At 33.6% G+C, this 18,916-nt stretch overlaps 1 protein-coding gene across 8 annotated transcripts in view; it reads right to left on the bottom strand.

Moving 5' to 3' along the window:
* Positions 1-18,916, bottom strand: part of Wdpcp (WD repeat containing planar cell polarity effector) — a 391,210-nt gene that overhangs the window by 106,000 nt on the left and 266,294 nt on the right. The window contains exon 16 of one of the 8 annotated variants that reach the window (XM_013514685.1): positions 15,158-16,544. The exons of the other annotated variants lie outside the window; for them this stretch is intronic. Within the exon in view, the coding sequence (XP_013370139.1) occupies positions 16,531-16,544 (14 nt within the window). The 3' untranslated portion in view covers positions 15,158-16,530. Of the gene's footprint in view, positions 1-15,157; positions 16,545-18,916 lie in introns of those variants that run through there. 8 annotated transcript variants of the gene reach the window in all.

Below are 18,916 nucleotides of genomic sequence, written 5' to 3'. Positions count from 1 at the left end.
CTTGCCAGGCAGGCGCTTTTGCCACTGAGCTAAATCCCCAGCCCCCGTTTTCATCTTTATGTTTTAAGAGCCCAAGACCATCTATCTTCTTTGGAAATATATTTAAGATTGATCAATATTAGCCATATACCAAGGCTTAGAAAAAGACATCTCTAGGAAACTTCTGGTTTTATAGGCAACAAACATAAAACACAGTGGAGTTAAAATGAACTTAACCAATTCTATCTAATACACATTCAAGCTACTTTGAGAACGTAACACATGCGAAATGCTCAGTATATTCTACATTTATTTCAGTTTAAGATTCAGAAATGGACTTCCTAGACATATGCCATATGTTCTCCTCTCATGCCAAGTTAACAAGAATTAAAAGACTGAGATGAATAAACAAGGTCAACTTATGCTGAGCCAAATGAGACAACAGAATAATTGTCAGATTTTCTGTTGGCAGAGACAATTTGTTTTGAGCCAATCTTCATGAATTTATAGGCTGTAAAATTTTTTTTCTGGTAAGTCTATTGCCAGGCATTCTGTTGACAATTTCTTTGTTTTGTAAACACTGAAAATTTTCATCCATTATATTGTTTATAGGCACACATCAGATTCTGAGTAGATGGGTATTTTTTTGTTTGTTCCAACTCAAAGGAAAATTGCTTAGATATGAATCAACAAAATCAAACCAAAATTTAACAACTCTTAACAGGATAGTATTTCATTTGGAATTTGTTAAGTATGAATTCAAATATAGTAAATAGCAAGAAACTAACAGTATCGCAGTGAATTTACAACAGTAAATATCAAACTAGATAAAGTTGATACAAATATAAGATTTATTTGCTGTATAATAAAGAACTTAGACCTTGAAGAGATAAATCTAACACAAGAAAACTCAGGCAGTTAGAGATTTTGACCTGTTTGAAACAACGATTAGCTTATGGATATACCAAATGTAATGTGATTAATTTTAGTTTACTTCTGGATCATTTATTTTATTTATGTACTGCCCTTTTCATTTTGTATGACTTTTTTTCCTTCTAAGTTGTACTTTCTATGAGTTGTATAACTTTTTTAGGTGTCTGGTAAAAAATATGAAGAACCAGCTGTTTGGATAATGACATTAATGATATATAGAGTGTAAAGTTTTAATCATCCAGGTTACAAAGATGAAATCCACTTAAATAATAGTACTAATGATATAAAAATATAAAATTTAGAAGTAGAAAATGAAAGCCTTGAACGTGTCTTTCACATAATGACACTTAAAAAAACAACTTGTTTATTCCCTCCGATATTGTAAGTGCTTGAATATGGAAGCACCTCATCTTTTTCTATATCTTATGCTTACATTATGCCTTTTTCAGCCTTCAAGAGATCACCTGCATTCTTTGGCTTAGAGTCTGCTTCCTTCATTTTTAAGACCAACAACAGTGAGTTGACTCCTTTTGTACTGTCCCTAAGATAAAGTACGGCATTTAATACCAAGTCCATGAAAAGCTTTTGTGTTCAAGACCACTGCCACGTCTAGGGGACATTATATGCCAGGATCAGACTGTTCAGATAAGTATTATCTGAGTGACACTGAGAACTGGACAAACTAGTGTGCTAAATTAGCTGTTTATTGGAATGCCAGTTATATAACTGAACAAAGCAAGCTAATGATGACACCACTGTATAATCTGTAAAACTCACTACCTGCAATAATTGGGTGGAGAACACAGCATTATGTGTGGTGTATAGTTCAGCTGGCTGCTACTGGACACTTGCAGTACTATCTAGAAATTTCTCTGTCCAGCCTGCTGCCACTGGATTTTCTGGCAATTTCCTGTTTGTCCCAGCATGACTGGACCATACCAATTTCCCTGCCTGGCTCACCATCCCCAGACTTTTTGATAATTTCCTTGTCTGGCCCACCACAACTGGAGATTCTGAGTACTTCCTGGTAACTTCCTGTCCATCTCACTGCCTCTGGACTCTATCCTTTTCTGCTACTAAGTCTCAATCCTGTCCTTCCCTGTTAATGCCTTACTACACCTTACCTGTGACGAGCTGTCAGTATTTTCTCCAGTTTCTTGGCAATCTCCTCCACTGCCTGGCATGCCTGGCTGTCGATTAGATACGTTTTCACACTGAATCACCTAAACTGACTCTTCTGTCATACACATTTAAGGATTACATTAGGCCTATCTGGATAATCCAGATTAATATCTCTATTTTAAAGTTACCATTAGCAACTTTAATTCTATCTGCTACCTTAATTCCCCATTGCCATGTAATTTAACATATTCATACATTCTAGAGATTAGGGCATGGACATCTTTGCAAGGCCATTATGCCTACCATACTCTAATATCTTAAGGTGGCTTCTCACTGAAATTAGAATGAAGAACTAATTGCATGGCCTACTAAGGTTCTAAATAACGCATTCTCCAACACCCTCCTTTACAGTGTAGCTATACTGGCTCTTAAACTTGTTTCCATCTTTGAGCCTTTGCATGTTTCCTCTCCCTAGAATGCTCCTGTTATCTCAGCACATCTTTACATGGATGATTCCTTGACATCACAGTGAAGATTACCCTGATCACTGATTCTTTATATTTTTTCTAATATTTACCATTAATCAAAAAACTTTTACTCACATATTTTTGCTTTGTATTATAGCACAGTACCTTACTAAGTTACCCAGTCCAGGCTTGAATTTATAATTCTCTGTCTCAGCCTCAGAAGGTAATAAAATTACAAAGTGACAGTTTGAAAAGCTTTTAGGGTGTTTTAATCTCTAGTAAGTCTCATTTATGGTTTTCCTTTTTTAGGGTTTCCCTGGGATATGTATACTTATTTTTCTTTAAGAACTTTAATATCAACTAGCCAAAATCCATAAAAAGTTACTTGGTATTTTTATTGGGATTACATTAAATTAATTTAAGGAGAACTGAAATGTTAATAATGTAGACTGATCCTATCCAAGAAGAGGGGTATGTCTTTCCATTTGTTCAAGTCTATGTTTATATCTTTCAGAATATTTTAAAGTTTCCTGCATGTAACTTACGCATTTACTAAGTTTATTCCTAAGTATTTTTTTCATGGAGATTCTGTCTTGGTTACTTTTCTCTCGCTGCTGAGACAAAATACCTGACACCCAAAATTAAGGAAGGAAAGGTTTATTTAGCTCAGTTTGTGGAGGTTTCAGTCCATAATCAGCTGGCTCCAAGGCAGGGTGGCAGGTCACAGGGACAACAGTTTAAGGTGGCAGAAGACAATAAAAGCAGCAAGAGCAAAAAGGGGAAAAAAGCAAGCCTCTTTTCCTCCCTTATATTGTATGCTGGCTATTTCCCATGCCATGTGCCCTCTTCTTCCATAAGCTCAGGATGTTTACAAAGTAAGGACCCGAGCCCCCTGCTGAGTTAAACTTGTAAATTTCTCAAGTTGATGCAATGAATCAATCAACTGCTACAATCCACCCCTTGTCAACTTGGCAACCAGACACATTTCTTTAAACCAGTTTCCATATACAAAGACCTGCTTATTCATATCATTTCACAACTTGAACTTCATAACACAGGTTTAACAATCCTTAAGAGCCAGTATTAAGTCTATCAATATTATATTACCTTAGACTCATAGCATTCTACCCCTGGCTCCCCAAAGACTCATGCACATCCCTTTATGTAAAAGGCATTTAGTCCATCTGCAAGAGTTGCCAAAGTCCTAACAGTTTCAGTGTTGCTGAAAAGTCCAAGTCCCAGGTCTCCTCCGAGATATAAGGCAAACTCTTAGTTGCAAGCCCCTGTACAAATGAAAAATTAGTTAGACACTTCCAACATTCAGTGTCACAAGACAAACACTTTCATTCCAAAAGTTACAAACGGGCAAATACAAAGGATTGGGACCAAAGCAAGTCCAAAATCCAGCAAGGCAATTTTTTTTTTTTTTTTTTTTTTTTTTTGTCTTTTTGTCTTTTTGATACAGGGTCTCGCTGTGCAGTTCAGGCCAGCTGTGAGCTCACTTTGTAGCCCAGGCTGGTCTCGATTAAGCTGGCCTATTCTGTTAATTTTTCAAAAACATCTGTGTTTGATGACTTAATTAGGTCTACAGTTTTTTTTTCCCCTTTGCTAAGGTATCAATAAACTGTTCTTCAGGATGGTTGCTTGTTTTTATAAAGTTTTACTTGACCACAACAGTATCAGTTTCTTTATGTATTGTCTGTGGCTACTTTTGTACTACAATAGAGTTGAATGGTTTCAACAGATACTATGTAGTGCACAAGCCTAAAATACTTGTAGCAATTTAGGAAAAGTTTGCTAGTTCCTGCTCTGTCTCTATGTCTATTCTTTTCTTGTAATTTCTTTTAGTTTGGCTTCTCTCTCCTTTTTAATGTTTTTCAGTTAGCTCATTTACATTTTCTTTTTTATCCACATTAAAAATGTTTAGTGCTAACAGCTTTCCTCTGATCATTCATTACTTTAAAATATATCCCACAGATTTTGATAATGGAATGTTTTCATTATAATTACTTCTAGAAATTTCATGTTGTATTTTCTCTTTCACCCAAGCGTTGTTTTATGGCAAGTTTTAAAAGTTCTAGAAGGGAGCACATTTGGCTGTTTAAATTTTGGGGGCTGTATTTCATAATGGTTAGAGAGCACTGATGATATTTAATGAAACTTAATGACATATCAGCTGATCATCTTTTTGTGATAATTTTATGGGTTCTTTTGAAGAAAATTAATTTTCTGTTATTAAGGTATAGAATTTGATAGCTATCCATAATATCTACAGGGTCCATTACATTATTCAGGTATTTTTTCTTCTTTTTTCCCCAGTTGATTTGCTTTATGGTAAGAACAGTGAGTTAAAAATCTTTTGCTACTAATGTCTATCTGTATATCCTTACATGCTTTGCAGATTTTCCCTCATAGAAGTGGTTTCTGTATTATTTGGTGCATAAATATATTGTACATAAGTATTATTATCTTTAAAAAAACTTCTTTGTAAAAGGTTTTGCCTCATTTCATGCTTTTGTGCTTTAATCATATTCCTTCTTTAGTTAGGATTATTAATTTTGGTATTTTATTATTTTTATTTGCTTTCCCCCATCCCTTTACTTTCAGTTTGTCTGAATAATTTTATTTCAGATATCTCTCAACTAATAGCTGAGAGTTAAAAAGAAACTAATAAACTAATAAAAAATAAAATAATTTTATTTTAGATATCTCTCAACTATAGCAAGATATAGCTGTATCTTGCTTTGTGAATAACTTGAAAATCTTTCTCTTTTGATGAGTGAAGTAAGTCCATTTACATTATATTACTAATTGAAACATTGGGTCTGAACTCAATTCTGGCCTTTTAAAATTGTATGACTTTGATTGTATTTGCTTTTTTTCTCTTCTGAGGTACATATATGTTTCCTTTGTTCTCATTTATTTTTAAAATGGCAGTCCTATGAAAGTTTGTAGTTTTGTTCTGCTGATGACTTTTGTACGTGCATCCTTTGTAGTACTATGGAGTCTTATTATTTGGTGTATCCATATTTACTGGCATTTTTTAGCTCCCACCTATATATCAATCAGTAAACTTACTCTATCACTCTTTTTGATGTTCTTCTACTTTTAAAATTGTATTATTTCAATTTAATCACCACATACATACATTATTTGTACATGTCATCTAACTCTTGCCCCATTTTCATCTCTGTCTACATTTTTATATATTAAAACACACACAAACCAGTCCTTTTGCTGGAGCTTTCTCAGTCTGATTCAATTAAGTTCTTCCTCAAAAAGAGCTCATGGATTAAGAATTCCCTATATTGAAAACTGATTTTCTCTAGCCTTGATACTTGAAGCAGAACTTGGGTGGATATAAAATTTTTGATTCACATTTTCAGTCACTGAGTGTTTCTAAAATTTCTTACATTCTGCCTTGTCTTTTTTTTTTTTTTTGAAAAGTCAGATATCAGTTTAATTCTTTGGCTTTTGTAAGTTATTTGAACTTTTTACCAGAACACCTCAAAGATTTTTTAAATTAATCACTGAAATGTAAGAGACTTGCTAGGATATATTTTGGAGCTATTTGTTCTGATAGAATTTTTCTCAGTCACCTAGAATTCCTTTTTTTTTTTTTTTTAAGAAAAAGACTTGAATCTACCTATGATAGTATATTCCTAGAATTTAGTTTTAAATATTGTGTTACCTTGTTTTATTTCTCTTCTTCAAGGAATTTAACTGTACAAATGTTTTTACATCTAAAGCTGAACTCTGGTGATGGGCATACAACCTTACAAATTTATCAAATATAGTTGAGTTGTATACTTTTAGTGCGTGAGTTTTATGTTATTTGTAAATTATACCTCAGTAAAATTGTTTTTAAAGAAGTGAAGAGGTAGAAATTCTAGGTAGCTAAAGATAATAGTGGTTCCATTCCCCAGTACTTCTACAAATAATACAGGACATAATAAAGAGAGAAGTGAAACTATGACAGTAATGCTCTTGGCATAACGTGAAGGCAAAAGGTCCAAATTGCAAAATGTTTTAAATAAAATGTAAAAACTATCAAATCTCAACAAATGATCTCTAGTTTCTGGTACTTTGCTGGGTTAGAGTGGACTACAAAGAAGGGGCTTTAAAGTACCATGCAATTTGCAGCAGAAGTTTTAGCTTAGGGTCTCGGTGTGAATGGGGGATGTGAGGCAAAAAGGGAGGGGCAACTTGTGGCAGTTGGGTGTGGAAGGAAAGAAGTACAAAGCAGAAAATTTAGTTCAACAAAAGAAAGCCAAAAAATGAGAGACTGTACAAAAGGTTGTGCAAAGGTTGTACAAAATTTTGTCTAATTTGTTAGACAAAAGAAAGCCAAAAAATAAGAGGTTGTACAACCCCACCAGGAACTTGTGAAAGACCTTAGTTAGCCACTTTTTGGTCCTCTCACTTCCAAAGTCTTCCTGTTAAATTTTGGCTAGTCTGTTATTTGGTCACTTATGCCAATCAGGAGAGCATTAACGGTAGCTTTCCCTATTAATCTATCAAGTTTGTCACTTTTACTGACAATGAATTTACTGCTTATTTTGACAATGCTGTTGGGAAAAGATTTTTCTGCATCTAGCTCCAAATCAAGTCAGTTCTTAGTTTTCAGAGTCAGTCTCACCTTGGTAGAACAAGCTTACAAATGAGGAGGGTGGGAGCAGCCTCCAGAAAGAACATCATAAGCACCTACTTTACTATTAGAAGCCCAGCAATAATAATAAAAAAAAGAATGCTTCTCACTTTGTTGTCTCTGTTTGATTTCTAGAGCCCTGAAATGGGTGCCCCTCCCATTTTATATAATTATGTCTTGGGGAGATTTGCTAACATCTAAAGAAACTATCATACTTGAAAAACTTGTTCTTTTTTTCCCAGTGAATCTATGTGGTTTGAAGCATTTTCTTATGAGTATTATAAGGGTATGTGTATAGCGGAGGTATATGAATTTTAAAATGTTTCTTTTTTACAACTATTGCACATAGCTAGGATCATTTGTAAACTACAAACCAGGTGCCAAATTTGCCTTACTGCCTATTGTTGTGAATTAACTTTTATGATAACACAGCTATTCTTAATCATTTATACTCTGTCTGTGGCTGCTTTTGTACTACAACAGAAGGACTGAGTAGTTGCCAAAAAGTCTCTACGGCCTGTTTACTATCTGGTACCTTACACAAAAAACTTGCCTGCCTTTCTTGAGATTATCATCTTCATCAACATCATAATTATCACTATAAATAGCACTATTATTGTAACTAACAGTATACTCACTATAAATAACTAGTTTTTACAATTTTTTATTTTATTAGTACATGTTTGTAGTATATAATGATTACATTCATTATGAGCAGATACCTGTATATAATGATTCTTAATTGTTTTTATTCCTCTTCGCCTTCCCTTCCTATCTTTATGTACTAAAGATAAGCTAACAAAACCTTCATTTAGTATATCCCCTTTGTCCAAGGGCCCCAGGAGTTCTGTTTTTAAAAAGCGATTAAGATATGAGTCAAATACACGTACAATTTCTGCTAACTCCCTCATAAGTCAGATTACAGAAAAAACTCACATATTGCAGTGGAACTTTTTCCCACTATTTTGTTAGCTGATTGTGTAGCACACAATAAAAACCTTATAGTCCCAATATCCTATGACTTCTATCATTTTAATTTAAAAATTAGAAAATGTGGCAGATTTTGCCTCCATTTCTTAAGAGTAGCAATCTGGTCAATTACAATAGCTACTGCCAACTTTCGTGTGTTAGACATGGCCCACTTCATCCCAGTCTCCATCAGATCCCAATCAGATCCTATTACGTGCCTGACAACAAGGAGAATTTGATAATAGGTCATGTGTCTGTTCCATTTATCAGAAGGCTTATACTGTTAATGGCATTTGTTTGCTCTAGAACAGGGTCCAAAGACTATAACTTAAGGGTCAAATGTAGTTCTCTGTCTGGTGCTGTACGGTTTATGACTTAATAGTTTCTATAGTTTCAAATTGTTGGATAAAATAAAAAGATAATATTCTTAAATGTGAAAATTTCAGTGTCCAAATAAAGTTTTTCGGAATGTAGCCTCATTTTATTTGCAGTATATATCAGCCTTAGACAATATGCAAACATTTGTCAGAATTGAGTATAACTTGTAGTCTAAAATATTTTTTAATCTGGTTCTTTATAAAAAGCTTGAGGCACTCTGCTCTAGAGCAAAAGGAAAAAAGCTCTCCTCTTTTTTCTTTAATAATTTTCCTTTTTTGTCCATTTTTTCACTTTCTTATCTTACTCATGCTTCTTCATACCCAGAATAAAACAGCTTTATCAAATTTCACTTTACACCAAGGAGAAAAACAGTGAAAAGTTCAAGAGGTTAGAATCTGATCTTTGTTTTTGACTGTGATCTTGAACAAGTCATTTTATTTTTCTGAGCTTCTATTTTCTCATTTACTCACAAAAGTGCTAAATTGTATCATCTCTAAAATATTTGTCCCTGTGAATCCCATGAATTAGACCAAAAAAAAAAAAGGAAGAAGAGGAAGAGATAAGCTCGGTGAATAAAAATGTAAAGAAGAAAGATGAAAGAGTGATTAGGAGACTCCTGGTTGCTAGGTAGTAAGATAGAATAGTAAGTGTCACCTTTACTGAGTTAGGCCATTTACATATATTATCTTTAGTTCTCATAAAGACCCTGTAAGTTAGGTATCATTACCCCATTTGCAGATACAAAACTAAGGGTCAAAGAGGTTAATTGGCTTGCTCTAAACTAATATCTATTAAATGGTAGAAGAATCAAGGTTCATACCTGAAATGTCTGGCATAAAGCCAGTGTTGTTCTATTTCCACAAACTGCCTGAGTTGTAAGAAGAGAAGTGAGCTGAGAGAACTTATTGCTGTTATATACATTTGTCTTCTGAAATGAATGGCATTTTTCTCTGGTGATCTTATACATTATTCTTTAATGCTATCCATTCTTTTTGTTGGCTTCTTGCTTTCAAAGGAGATATCCTTTCTGGTCTAAAATTTCTAAAGGATTTGCAGGGTAAAACACATTTCAAGATGTGCAATCACATGGAAGAATGAAAATCTTTTATAATATTATTTGTTAAACTGACAGCTGTACTTAACAGAAGCCATTAAAATATTTACAAAGTAGCAGCTGCTCTTATTAAAAAATACTGCCCTTTGGAGGCATAAAAATAAACAAGTTGATAAGTACAAGATAAGCCATTTGATGGTTTCTTGTGTACACTGCATAATATATAGAAAATTCTTGTATTTACAGAGCAATTAATACTACAAAGTCTTTTAAGTTAAAAGGACAGACCCAGTAGGAACTGAACTGTTTACAAGAATTTTTCATACTGATCATTTAAACAATCTAGGAAATGTAATATATTAAGAAGTGTTAGGCTTTTGGTGTGTGTTGTTTTGTTTTAAAAATAAGCTTTGTCCTTAGAAGATAGTTATATATGAATGAATTTCTGTTGAGCTCAGGTGAGCTCTATATTGTCCTAGAATTTCAGCTGGGATTCTTAAGAGAATAATTGTAAGTTGTGGGAAGTGTGCCAAGAGAGCAAACCAATATACATCAACAAAAATGTTTAAGAGTACCTGAACATTTGCATTTTATGCCTTAATCTACCAATTTGACATTTTATATGTAAGCTGATTTCATTTTAAAAAACAAATCTTTTAAAAAAGTAAAAATTATTAAGTTACCCCAAAATGAAGAATTTTATTATCTCAAAAGAGAACTATTTTTACAAGCTAGTATTATTCATGAAGAAGGGAAAAATATACATAAAAATGGTTTTTGGCAATATGTTGACGGTTACATAGAAGACAGAACAGTAGTCAAGCTCCTCTGATGATGTGAGCTTGCTAATTTTTTAAATGAGTACTTACTGGTAAGAGCATTAGACTGAAAAAAAAATACACTGTTATTTTGGTGATGTTCTAAATCTGTGAATACTCATAGTCTGAGAAAGCCATATGACTGCTTTAACAAACAATCATAAAGAGCATGGAATTATTCCAAACTTTTAAAAATATTTTGGTATCACTATTCCTTTTCTACCCTCAAATTCACCCAATGCATTTACTGTTTTGAATGTTGGCCAGGCTATCCTTGAACTCATTATTCTCTTGTCTCCACCACTCATGGCCACTGGGCCTAACCCAGCTTTATACTTACTAGGTAACTCAGGCTGGCCTCGAATTCATGGCAGCCCTCCTGCGTCAGCCTCCCAAGTGCTGGGATTACAGATGTGTGCCATCATGCCTGGCTACTCAGTTCATTTTTTGTTGTCCCTCCAAATACACTATTTTCCATGCTGTTCTTAATAAAAATATTTTTCCACCTTTAGAATTGAAAAAAGGTAGGAATTGAAGATAATGATGAAGGAAGCATTAGGATGCTCAAAGTGTCAAGAACTTATCAGAAGTAAAAGTGAGCAAGAATGAGTTTTACCTTGACCCAAGAAGGTGATCACAGGCATCTATTTCCTAGGGATAATATGAAATCCCATACTGTTGATTCCAGCTACTTCAGTGTGACATAATATCTATGAAAGTCTTCCAGTATAATATCAGTATGTTTTGTTGGCAATTTTGTGTACATTGGAAAAATGATAATGTGTTATTTTTTTCTCCCTCCCCCTGAACTGGGGTTTGAACCCAAGGTCTTCACGCTGAGCTACATTTCCAGCTCTTTTTCATTTTTCATTTTTGAAACAGAGTCTTGCTAAGTTGCTGAGTTGCCCAAGCTGGGTTTGAACTTGAGATCTTCCTTCTTCAGCCTCCCAGAGTACTAGGACTATTATAGGTGTGTGCCTCCATGCCTGGCTGTGTTATATTTCCCTTGGTTGTCTTTTCACTGGATTAGTAGGTAAGGACAGGAAAGTCTTGGTTAGATGGCTAGGCATCTTAAGAAAGTTGTAGTTATTTCTACCATTTATCTGTTCTTCATGAAATTTCTTCATGTTGACATTCAAGAACACTGGACAAAAATCATATTGCATTATCATGTACTTTGGGTCTTCTCAATCCCAAGAAGGTTTCACTAGGTCTTTTAGCTATTGCTATCCATTTTCATTTTGGGGTTTATGGAAATGCATTGTCACTAGGTTTTGTTGTAGATGCTGTCCATAGATTTTGGGGTTCACTATTTTAATTGCTCTTTTGGTTATGAGGTATTTGAGGGAGATTTCAATAGTACAATGATGCCATCTTTTCAGAATGTTCTGGTAGTACTGATCTTAGTAAAAACAGAGAATAACTCAAATACTCACCCTTAGCATATTGGTTAAACACTTTATAAATATATAATTGAATAATACAGTCATAGAAAAAGAGAAGAGGAATAATCTACATATATTGATACAGCTTTCCAGAATATTTTGTTAAATTAAAAAAAGGCAGTTTTCAAACCAGGATGTAAAGAATGAGCATATTTTATTTAAAATATGTGAAAATTAGGGGAAAAGCTACAAATTGATATGATTCCTTTTTTAGTTGGTGGCATTATACAGAACTCTTTATTTTCTAAATTAAGTATTTCCTCATCATTTGAATTTTTTCTTTTTTTTTTTTTTTTTGAATTTTTTCTTAAGCATAGGAAATTTTATTGAGGGAGAGTGGCCTCCTGCCTGAGAGACAGAAAGGACCCAGAAAGTGGGTTGCCACCATCATTTGAATTTTATATAATGCATATGCATTAACTTGTCATCAGAAAGAATATAGTCTAAAAACAATGGCTATACTGTGACTATATAAATTTTATTTATATGTAATTGTAAATATATATACATATATAATTGGAAACTATGTACATATATAGTGTATATATGTTATATTTATATGTATTTTTATATATTTAATATGTTATGTATTTTATATGTATTTTATTATATATATATAAAAGTGGTAGCATTACTTATCTCTGAAGAGGAAACTAGATGACTACAGATCAGGCTTAGGAATAAACTTTTCACTAGAAACTACTTTTGCTTTTTGAATTCTGAACCATGTTTGTACTAAGCATTCCAAAAGTAAATATAATCTAAAATTTCATATTTTACCCCAAATTACTTTTTGTGTAAAATTAATTTACAAAATTAAAAATAAAAATAAAATTTGTGAAATTAATTTTATACAAATTTAAAACTTATCTAAAGTAGGCAATTTTGAAAATATCTCAACCTAATTGCTTTTTAAAAAATTAATTAGAGTAGGAAATTTTTTAGTGAAATAAATGGAAGCAAAAGTTTTATACAGAAAACATGTTTTGTACTAAAGACTATTATTACAATAGTGTGGCATTAGAACATTGAGTTGTGTTCACCTAGTGGAAATATTTTAAATGACATTACTTTCACTCATTTATTCTGGCACTGGTAGGGTTTTATAACCTATAAATACTTTAATAAAAAATTTAAAAATCAGTACATTGGTATTGACATGTCTGTCCTTTGAGGCAGAGGGACAGTCTATAAAACAAGAACCAAAAGAATGTGCTATAGTAGGAACTGGCAAACTATGGTGAGGCCAAATCCAGCCTGCTGCCTATTTTCAGTAATCCTTAAGCTAAAAATGAATTTTATACTTTTAGTGGTTGGAAAAACATCAAAAGACTATTGTGTGACTTGCCAATATTATATGAAATTTATGTTTGTGTTCATAAATCAAGTTTTATTGGAACTCAGCTTTGAGTTTTCATTAATGTACTGATCTTGCACTACAAGGATAGAATTGAATAGATATGACAGAAACTGTATGCCCCAGAGAACCTAAAATATTTGTTGTCTAGCCCTTTATAGAAAGTTTGCTGGCTTTTATTTTAGAATATTTCCTTAATCTAAGAAAAGCTGGAAGCTGGGCATGATGGTGCATGCTTGTAATCCCAGTACTTTAGAAGCTCAGGCAGGAAGACTGCTGCAAGTTCAAGGCCAACCTGAACTACAGAGTGAGATCCTGTCTCACACATACACACACAAAGCTGGGTCCATTAGGACCATAAGTTTTAACATCCCCCGCCCTGTTTAATTTTGGTTCTAGTACTGTGATCAAAGAAACTGGTTGGATTCTCAGCTGGTTAATTTTTTCATTTTCATTTATGACTTGGTTAAGTTCTTGAGGCCAGTAAGTAAAGTACTTGAAATAGCTTTCTTTCTCCCTAACTAAAACCTTACAGCTGTCATCTTAGCATAAATGAAAGACTAACATATTATTTTGTGCTGGGCCACATAATTAATGGACCAGTGCACACACTGATGGGTTTAGATGAAAAGTGACTGAACTCTGAACTAATAGCTTTCCCTTTCTTGTTACTTCAAAACTAGTTTGAGTTTTAAACATCAACTGACAGGCGTTTATCTTTTCTTACATGTCAGATAAAATAGGCTTTCTGACACACAATTGTGTTGTTTGGTCCACTTAAAAAGGCAAGCAAGCAAGCAAACAAAACAAAACAAAACACCCTAAGAATTCCAGAATGGGACCTACAGAACAACACCACACTACTTAATGTTTCCTAAGGTTGCCTCCATATGCATGTCCTTCAGAAAGATTAGAAGCTCCACTACCGAACACTAAGCTATTGAACAATTGCATAGAATGAAAGTTGGAGCACTGACAGGATTCAACTTGAGAATTCCTCATATAAGGATTAAAATCTTTGATACTTATTTAAAAGTAAGACATAAATTATTACCTTATCAAAATTTAGACAAAAATTATTTTATTGTTTATCAGTCAGAGTTTTACCAGAGAAACAGATATAACACAGGATATACAAATTATAAGAAATTACAAGATTGGCTTACAACAGTCAGCCAGAGAGTTGTATGGGGAAGTGTGCAGAGGGTGTCTGCACATTGAAGACGGAAGGAATCAGTCCAGGGTCTGGAGTTCCCTGCAGAGTTCCGTGCAAGTCCGTACCAGGAGGCCGATAAGTCTGTGACGGAAGGCTGAAGGATCCAAGGTGGAAGCCGAAGAGTCTGCACTAGAAGCCAGGAGACTAAGTTCAAGCTGAAGGTGAAGTCTGGAGCTCCTCCAAAAGGAATGGAAGTATTGCTGTCCTTCTTCATTTCCCTTTTATATTATCTAGGTGATCCACCCTAGGGTGGCTCCTCTACACCCTAGGGTGTAGGATTGCTGGGCCAATTGCTGAGCCAAGTTTAGTTATGCTTCTAAACTTCTCAAGTTGACATAATCAATGAACCACTACATATTGCAAGTAAGGGTTTTGGTCAAGGGAAAAGGAGGGGTTAATGGGATTTTCTTTTACTATACTATACTTCTCTGTACAGTTTGAATTTTTGATAAATTCATATTACTTGTATTAAGAATGATTAAGAACAAATTATATTCAGAAATAAATATTTAGCCTAGTAGTAAGAAATAAGTAATCTATAATATACATGTTCACTACTTAGTTCAGAATTGTGTGGTTGTTAAAATATACGATGTGAATTCATATTTGTGCATTTATTTTAAAATGTAGAATTAGGTGTGTCTTATAAAATGTAGCATGCTTTAAAATAGATTGTCTATAATTCTTTATAAAGATAATAAAGGTCTCCAGTGAGATCCTTGATATTAATATCAATTTAAATTCACTATACAGTGTTAATAGCATGTTTTAAAATATTGGTTTAAAATTTGCCTCAAAAACTAATGAATAGTTTTTTGTCCTTAATCAAAACCAGTTGCTGAACTATAATGAAGACTGAATTAGGTAATTGTGATGTTTAACTATATAATTTATATATATGCATAGTTTCATAAATCTTCTTTGCATTGCTCTTAACTATTAGGGTTTCTTATTTAATTTTTTTCAGATGGATGTTTTTATGAGACAAAACGTAAGAGCACTTTCTGAATTTACCTCTAGGCATTAAGGCAAAAGAAGCAGGGATATTACAATATGACTTGTTTAAAACATCACTATGCTACTTTGAATGACAGTTTACAATTTACAATTAAGGTGTGGCTAATAAAGTCACTGAGGCAGACATAAGCATAGGTTTTTCCTTATACACACTCCTGGCTTGTCAGTCACACCTCTCAAATACTTTGTTGCACAGGCATGCCAATAACTAAAACCACATTTTACCAGTTTTGTGCCCAAAGGCTTTAAAAAGTCTGTGCAACCATACTAGTGTTTGAAAACCTCAGCGTAAAGCTGAAGTCCTTAAGCAGATTATTATCACATCTAAAAAAGTAAAACGTCCTAGTATTTTAATTGATATATCATATAAAATTTATAATCTAACAAAATTATTAAAGCTGTGGTTTCTGAGTTCTTGTTTTGCTCATTTCCAGTCTTTCTATAAAGTAACTTTTACACATCTAGAAAATGTTAAAATGGTTTTAAAAACATAAAAATTTTCAGTGGTTTAATCAATACTTTTGCATAGTAGTGTACAGTAAAAACAAAACAACCACCAAAACTTATGGCTGTGTCTACTCTACTCCTTTCCCATGCAGCCCCAAATATGGTCCCCTTAATTTTTTTTATTTATCCATGTATTCTATTTGGTGTCTGGTAATTTAATACATATTTTCAACCAGGAGGCACAGATTTGGGTGGTAGACCCAAGATTTTAGCCAATAAAAGTTGCATGTGTATTCTAGCACGTTATAATTTTAGAAAACTGTTTCAAACCAGCAGATTTCAAAGCTGGACACGTGGCTGTTGGGAGTTTAACTTTTTGTATGCTTGGTGGTATTGCAATGTAGGGGAAAAAAGTACCCAGAGAAACACTGAACAGAAGATGAGGTTAATCTGACCAAACATACAACTGTAGGCTGAATATGAAGAAACCAGTTACATCTATGACCCTAAATAGCTATAAGAAATTTTTAGCTGACATAGACAGTAGTGATATATCCTGGAGATAAATGTCATCTACAGCTTAGATTATGTCTTCTGATGACTGTTGTCTATTGCTTGGAAAATTAAAAGGTTTACTCTAGTCTTTTTAGGCTTCTATTTCCATAGTCCTTTCTAGCTTCTTATTGGTGAGAGGCTGTGGTACACAGAAAAAACAGATGTAGAAGTCAAAATTACTATGTAGTAAAAGTCTGTGTATATGAATATTGTACACTATTATATTTTTCAGTGGTGCAATTAAGGAACCAGGAGTGTTGTTTATGCCTTATGTAGTTGTTAGTGATATTTTTCTGGGATTCAAATAATAGTGTAATTCTTTTTTTCCCCTCTCCTGCATTTGAATGTAAATAGGGGAATTAGAATGCTTTTAGGTTTAAAAAATAAAAGAAAGTCTTTTAGTAGTGCTTTCCACCACTGTGAATATGAACTGTGGGATAAACGACAAGGTAGGGAAGTAAATGGCAGCAGAAAATGCTGATGACTGAACTAGTAGGCCCAGTGAAGGTAATAGAGCCATTCTGGTAAGCACATGTAACACTGTCAGGATTAAACGTCACTCTTGAGAAAAATGCATTTGTTATAAAGTCAATAGCAAAGTCCATAATCCTAGTACCTAAAGGTACTAGATGTGATCAAAATATTATTTAAATTAAAAAATTTTATTACATTAAATGATTAAGCTCCCTCACTTCAAACCATTAATCTTCCTCACTTCAAACTGACATTACATTGTTCTTTCCATTTTCTAAAGCAGTTCTGTATGTCTTTTGTGTCTTTATGAGATATGATAAAAAATATGGTGAATATTTCTGCAGAGTACCGTCCAACAGAAACCCACTACATAAAAACATTACAATGTGTCCACATCCACCTTACTCACTGGATCTGCTACTGTGCAACTTCTGGTTCTTTCTTTGTCAAAATGACCATGAAAGATAAGGGTTTTGTATCAATCTAGGATACTGAGGCAACCCCAACAGCACAACTGAAGACACAAAAGAGGATTGCCAGAACTGGTTTGTGAAGCAGAAGAATGGTGGAATAAATGTGTTCAAAGCAAGAGGGAATATTTAGAGGAGGATTAATAGCAGTGTGTCTTTAAAATAAGTTTTAATTTCAATGTTCACTGTATTTCTAGATCACACCTCATAGTAGGAGGCAGTTTGGGTGTAGCAATTGAGGTACATAAATCACAGGTGTCACATAGGGAATAATAAGTCAGAATTTCAAGATAGTAATCTTCCAGTACAAGACTTGACATTTGAGCTTTTCTTTTAGATTCATAAATCCTAGTGTATTGGTAGATGACTTCCCCATCTCCTACGCCACATCCTTAATTGTTATAGGACTTGTCTCTAAAAGGTTCTTGATTAGTCAAGCATTACTATATGTAGGTATATACTTGTTGCTTCCTCCTAGTTATCTCAGTTAATTAAAACTAAATATGTAGCCAGAACTCAAAAGTGAAATCTTACACTTTTTTGAGAATGTTAAGTAGAAAAATGAGGTTAGAAAGATGAGAGATGAAATAATCTACGAATTCCAGGAACATTTAGATATATTTGATGAGAAGTGTTGGCTGTCCCACTTGGGGTTGGATCTTTTCTCTGAGAGAAAGTTGTTTAGGACAGATACCTCCACACTCTCAAAAATGTACTCTTAGGGACTGGTCCACTGGTGGCACTCTTTATAGGCAAGTAAGCTTTCCGTAAACAGACTCATAAGAGTTTGAAAGCTAAGGAGAAAACCAAAGCTTTATTCATATACATGATTACTACTGACATGAAAGGTCAACCTTGGAATCCAGGCTTAAGAACATAACAAATTATAGTTTAAGAGTGTCTGGAAGGTTTTTCTGGTTATAATTCTACCATGTAAGTCCAACTTCTTTTAGGATTGAAACCATTAGACTTCTGAGGTGCTGACACAGTAGGAGGTGTGTTTTAGTTTTTTTTTTTTTTTCTTTTAAACAAGACACTAGGGAAAATGGAAGATCTCATGTACCATGACCATAGACCAGAAATATGGAAGTAGGGGTCTCTGGTTAGTAAATGCACTGTTTATCCTACCAAGCACCACTTCTTTCATTTTAGTGACAATGTTAAGTCCTGTGTTTCCTGGTATGAAAAACCCTCAAAGGGAGCAATATTATTGGTCAGAATTCTAGGCATGGATAAAATAGCACATTAGCTAGGTGGTTTGTAGAATATGCAAAGGCAGTGCCTTAGGTGAAGCTTGTAGTATTTAAATCAGAAATACAACATAGCTGTATCATTTTGCATCCATTACATCTCAGTGATTCTGTAATTACTATATAAACATTAGAATAATTCATTGTGTCTTTTGGTCTAGGAGTGTCACAGGGGCCTAATTTGAAAAATAATAAACAATTTTCCCTTTGTTTCTTTATATATATTTTTTTATTTTAAGGATAAAAGGAGGGAAACATTAACAGACATACAACATTTTACAACATATCACAAGCACAATACAGACAATACAGAGTTA

The sequence above is a fragment of the Chinchilla lanigera genome, unplaced genomic scaffold (assembly GCF_000276665.1).
Source record: "Chinchilla lanigera isolate Chin_1 unplaced genomic scaffold, ChiLan1.0 scaffold00023, whole genome shotgun sequence".
NCBI classification, from domain to species: domain Eukaryota; kingdom Metazoa; phylum Chordata; class Mammalia; order Rodentia; family Chinchillidae; genus Chinchilla; species Chinchilla lanigera.
This window is presented reverse-complemented; position numbering and strand designations above follow the sequence as displayed.